Here is a 5317-nt window from a genome sequence, read left to right as displayed (position 1 = left end):
GAAGAATAAGAAGAAGACTATAAGCTTATTATGTAAACTTGATCATTTTGTGCTAACATAAGTAATTTTGGAGCTAACCTATAGGAAACTAAGCATATAAGCTCTAAGTTAGCATATTAGAGCCAACTTAGGTAAAATAAAGCTAATCTATGTCATTTTGGAAAAGAAGAAGAATAAGAAGAATAAGAAGAAGACTATAAGCTTATTATGTAAACTTGATCATTTTGTGCTAACATAAGTAATTTTGGAGCTAACCTATAGGAAACTAAGCATATAAGCTCTCTAAGTTAGCATATTAGAGCCAACTTAGGTAAAATGAAGCTAATCTATGTCATTTTGGAAAAGAAGAAGAATAAGAAGAAGACTATAAGCTTAATATGTAAACTTGATCATTTTGTGCTAACATAAGTAATTTTGGAGCTAACCTATAGGAAACTAAGCATATAAGCTCTAAGTTAGCATATTAGAGCCAACTTAGGTAAAATGAAGCTAACATATGTCATTTTGGAAAAGAAGAAGAATAAGAAGAAGACTATAAGCTTATTATATAAACTTGATCATTTTGTGCTAACATAAGTAATTTTGGAGCTAACCTATAGGAAACTAAGCATATTAGAGATAACATAGGTAACTAAGTATATATATATATCATTTTGGAGATGTGACATACCTGACATAGTTCAGTTCTCATTGTTCTTCTCCTTCTCCTTCCTCAGCCTGATGCGCCAAGAGCGGCGAGGCGGTGGAGCCAGCTGTGGGATGTAGTCTTCTACCACAATTGGCGTGGTCATGTCGCCCAGCTGTGGGATCGCCGGCGCCACCACCGGTGCGTGGTCATTGTCAGGCACCACCACCATCGCGAGGCCACCTTCAGGCAGGATGGGCACGACCATCGCTAGGTCATCCTCAGCCACCACCATCTCTTGCCCATGGTCAGCCACCACCATCTCTTGCCCATGGTCAGCCACCACCATCTCTTGCCCTTGGTCAGCCACCACCAGCGCTAGGTCATCCTCAGCCTGATGCCCATCATCATCCTGCAGCTCATCATCCCCACCCTGCTCCTCTTCTCCCCCACTCCAGTCCGGATCATCCTTCTTGTTGTCTTTGCTGCTGCCAGAATCGCTGCTGCTTTCGCTAAAGCCAGAATCGTTGTTGCTTTTGCTACAGCCATAATCGCTGCTACTTTGGCTGTAGCCAGTGTCGCTGCTGCTGCTCCCATTGCCTGTCCAAATGCAACAATGACCGTTAACAATCAATGTGAGACAAAGCCAAATGTAGAGGAATAAGAAGAGGCAGAACGCACTGGCATCTTCGTCGTCAGCGTAGCGCATGCGACACATAGTCGCGTTGAAAACCTTCATGATGAGCATTGTGGCGTCATCGTCGTACCTGAAGAGAAGAAAGTACCCGGTCCGCAGGTCGTAGGCACTGTAGAACTTCTCCCAGCCACGGCATAGGTACATGTGGCCCTCCTCGATCACCAACTCCACGTCCCACAGCCTGCGAACCCCGCTCCCGGCCTGTCGGAGCTTCACATTATCTGGCGGATCTTCACCCAGCATGTTCATAAAAGTGTCAGGCAGCCTCTGCAATTTGGGACAAGGAGTGATGTAGCAAACAACAGAGTTATCATAATGAGATGGGTGAAGGGGAGATCTCTCATTTTATATACCTGCCTCGTGGCTGATACTGAAGTCCCAAGTATGATACTGAAGAACTCGAAAGCATCTAACTCGTACTCCGGTGAGGCAGAGCGGCGGTGCACTAGTGCAGAACCGGGCAATAGCACCGGTTCGTAAGGCCCTTTAGTGCCGGTTCAGGAACCGGCACTAAAGTTTCGGCACTAAAGGCCCCCCCCCTTTAGTACCGGTTCAGCACGAACCGGTGCTAAAGGGGAACCAGGTGGCACGAGCCAGCTCCGGGGGCCGGGAGCCCTTTAGTACCGGTTGGTAACACCAACCGGTACTAAATGGTTGTGGGTTTTTGTTTTATTTTGTATTTTTCAATTAAATTTGTGTTATCAATTTAATTTAGGATTTTTTTACGTTATAATGAGTTGTAGTCGTCATCATCATCATCATCATCATCGCATATTAATAAATAAATAAACTCTAGCTAGCTAAAAATCATCGTAGTCGTCTAATTACCACTATTTAATCATCATAGTCATTACCGCTAGCTATCTAATCATCATCAATGCTGGCTAGCTTAAAGAGGAAACATTCACTTTGTAACAGAAGCAAAGATATCATCAAGTTCAACATAATCATCACCAACATCGAAGTTCAGGACACGGACATGAGACAAGTACTAATTAAGAGCATGAACTAGTAGCTACTAATCCTGCTGCTCCCTCTCAGGTAGAATAGCATAGAACATGTATAGCTCTCCTGATTCATCATACTGGAGCATGCAGATGAATCTGTCTCCTAATCTTGGGTTGCGCTTCTCCTTACTGCCCCCTAGTACTTCTCTGCGATCGTTAACAATTTTGCTCCAATCTTTCACTATTAAGCATTCTTCGCTTTCAGAAATCCTGAATGCACTCATGTGCAATGTAGGAAATCTTGGTCGTAAGCTAACCATTGACATGCGACCTTTTGTCTGGATCCACTGAGGCACAACTGTCATCGGAAGTCCCTTTTGAACAACATCGTATAGTAATTAATATACTAAGCAATGAAATTTTACCTTCAAAAATAATGTATGCAAAAGATGCACTAATTAAGGACAAATATTTAAAATCTTACCATCTTTTGATTATAGATGTGACCGTAGTTCAATACAATCACCATTGGTCGCACGTTTTGAGTACTAACATTTCTAAGTTTAGGAAAAAAAATTGTCTTGACAGTATTAAGATCCTCAAGCCATGAAACATAATGACTTATCTCCTCGCAGTTTAGTTGAGCCCTGGGGCAGTAGTAGGTCCTGTCTACCAAGCGCCGGACATGTTTGCTTGAACCGAAATAAGCTGACAATACAAATTAGTTGTCAACTATTTTTGAATAAACTGTATGAAAGACATAAACATATGCATGCATGGTTGAGAAAAACTCACCAAATGGTAGAACTGGAGGCGTTTGCACATCGACCCAGATGTCTATATTACCTTCAATATCATCTTCCGGACGAATATCAAAGGTGATAACCATATCAGGCTCAAATGCATAAGCCTTGCATAGTGCTTGCCAAGTTTTGCATTCAAAATGGGTGTATGTGTCTCCATTATATAATTTGACGTCGAAAGTATACCCATGCTCCGTCTTCAAGTAAACTCTCTTTACCTCCATATCATCTATAGCACTAAAACCTATCTTATCCAAGACAAAAATTCTTGCATGGCAGGGGATGCGCTAGTAGAATAGTGAAAATTTAAAATTATAAGTTGAAGCAAATGAAGCATAAGTTTTGCATTCAAATAATAATTGACAAAGTGACTTACTGTATCAACTTCGAATGTCTCATCCAGCTTGATGCTGAAGCGCCTACCATCAACAAGGAAATTTTGGTCGCACAAGCCGCGCTGGTCTTCACAGTGTTCGCACATAATAAAATCTTTTTCGTCGTCAGATGACATTTCCTATGTTCATATAGGTGAAACATTAAACACCTATATCTAGCCAAATATATATTCATCTAACATTTGACATTAATATATCTAACTATATATTCAATTGACGTTACTATATATTTAACTTTTCTATCTAATTCATCTAACATTCGACATTAATCTAACATTTATATAAACTCAAAATATATAAAAATTAAATAAACAGAAAAACTCATTAATAAATAATATTTTAATTAGATCATCAAATCTCATATACCTAAATTTTCTTACTAAAAATAAACTAGTTATATTAATTATTCAACTAGTTCTAATCTCATATACGTAAATTTTCTTACTAAAAATAAACTAGTTATATTAATTATTCAACTAGTTCTAATCTCTAGTTCGACAATTTTTCTATCTAGCTAGCTAATTCATCTAACATTCGACATTAATCTAATATTCGATCATCTAATTAACTTTTCTAAAAAACAGAAAATAAGTAAAAAAAAAATGTGTGTGTGTGTATGCATGTGTGTGTATATATACGTATATGTGTGTACGTATGTGTGTATGTGTGTGTGTATGCGTGTGTGTGTGTGTGCGGCTCCGTACGCCGCCGCCCCGTACGTACGAGCGGGGGCGCCGGCGTACGGGGCGGGGGCGCCGGTGTGTGTGTGTATGTGTGTATGTATGTGTGTGTATGTGTGTGCGGGAGCGAGAGAGAGACGTACGGCCGCGGCGATGACGACGGACGGCGGCGGCGTTCGGGGCGGTAGCGCGAGACGACGACGACGACGGGCGGCGGCGGGGACAGCGACGATGACGATGGACGACGGTACGGGCGACGGGCGGCGACGACGGGATCGAGCGGCGCGCGCGGCGGAGGTTGGAGACGAAGTGGGGAGATGAAACTGAAATTTTCGTAAGTGCTATATATATAGGATGGGCCTTTAGTACCGGTTCGTGGCTCCAACCGGTACTAAAGGCCTATTTTCGCCAGGCCAAGCGGCGGGAAACGAAGGCCTTTAGTACCGGTTGGAGCCACCAACCGGTACTAAAGGGGGGCCTTTAGTACCGGTTGGAGCCACCAACCGGTACTAAAGGCCTTGCGCTGCCACCCCAAAGTTTAGTCCCACCTCGCCCGGCGCAGGGCAGCCGCACTGGTTTATAAATCCAGCCGCGGCTACCTCTTCGAACTCCTCTATATAGCAGGCTTCTCGGCCTAATTAATTAGGGCACGCTGCCCTGTGAGCCTGCTGGCCCGTCTGGGCCTGCATTTGCACACCCTAGGTCTGGCAGGCCCACTGGGCAGCGTGCCAACAATTTTTTTATATAGTTTTTTCTTTTCTGCATTACTTATTTTCTTCTATTTATTTTTGAGTAGTTTTTTATATAGTTTTTTCTTTTCTGCATTATTTATTTTCTTCTATTTATTTTCTTCTGGAAATTGAATGCTGCATACTGAACAATTAGGTAAATGACCGAAAAACAACAAATGATGTCAGAACATGTTGGAAATTGATGACGTCGCATTAAATGCTGCATACTGAACACAAAAGAAGTCCGGAGTTTAAATAAGTTATTAAAAATAAAAAAGAGGTGCAATGCTGGTTAATTTGCTTCAAACCTTTCGGAATAGTGTAGACTGCACTGCACATAGCTTAGTGCAATCTATGCTATTCCGCAAGGCTTGAAGCTAATCAACATGGATCACAAGATAGTTTGGTTAAATTGCATTACTTGTAAGTCCAGTTAACA

At 41.9% G+C, this 5317-nt stretch overlaps 1 protein-coding gene across 1 annotated transcript; it reads right to left on the bottom strand.

Moving 5' to 3' along the window:
- Positions 1 to 680: 680 nt before the first annotated feature.
- Positions 681 to 1571, bottom strand: LOC147962219 (uncharacterized). The gene is made up of 2 exons (XM_087538120.1): positions 1307 to 1571; positions 681 to 1225 (listed from the first exon to the last, which is right to left on the bottom strand). The coding sequence occupies exons 1-2, from the start codon at positions 1569 to 1571 to the stop codon at positions 681 to 683; spliced, it is 810 nt and encodes a 269-aa protein (XP_087394246.1).
- Positions 1572 to 5317: the final 3746 nt, after the last annotated feature.

This window comes from Triticum urartu, chromosome 7A (assembly GCF_056163025.1).
Source record: "Triticum urartu cultivar PI428250 chromosome 7A, HENAU_Tu73, whole genome shotgun sequence".
Lineage (NCBI taxonomy): Eukaryota > Viridiplantae > Streptophyta > Magnoliopsida > Poales > Poaceae > Triticum > Triticum urartu.
This window is presented reverse-complemented; position numbering and strand designations above follow the sequence as displayed.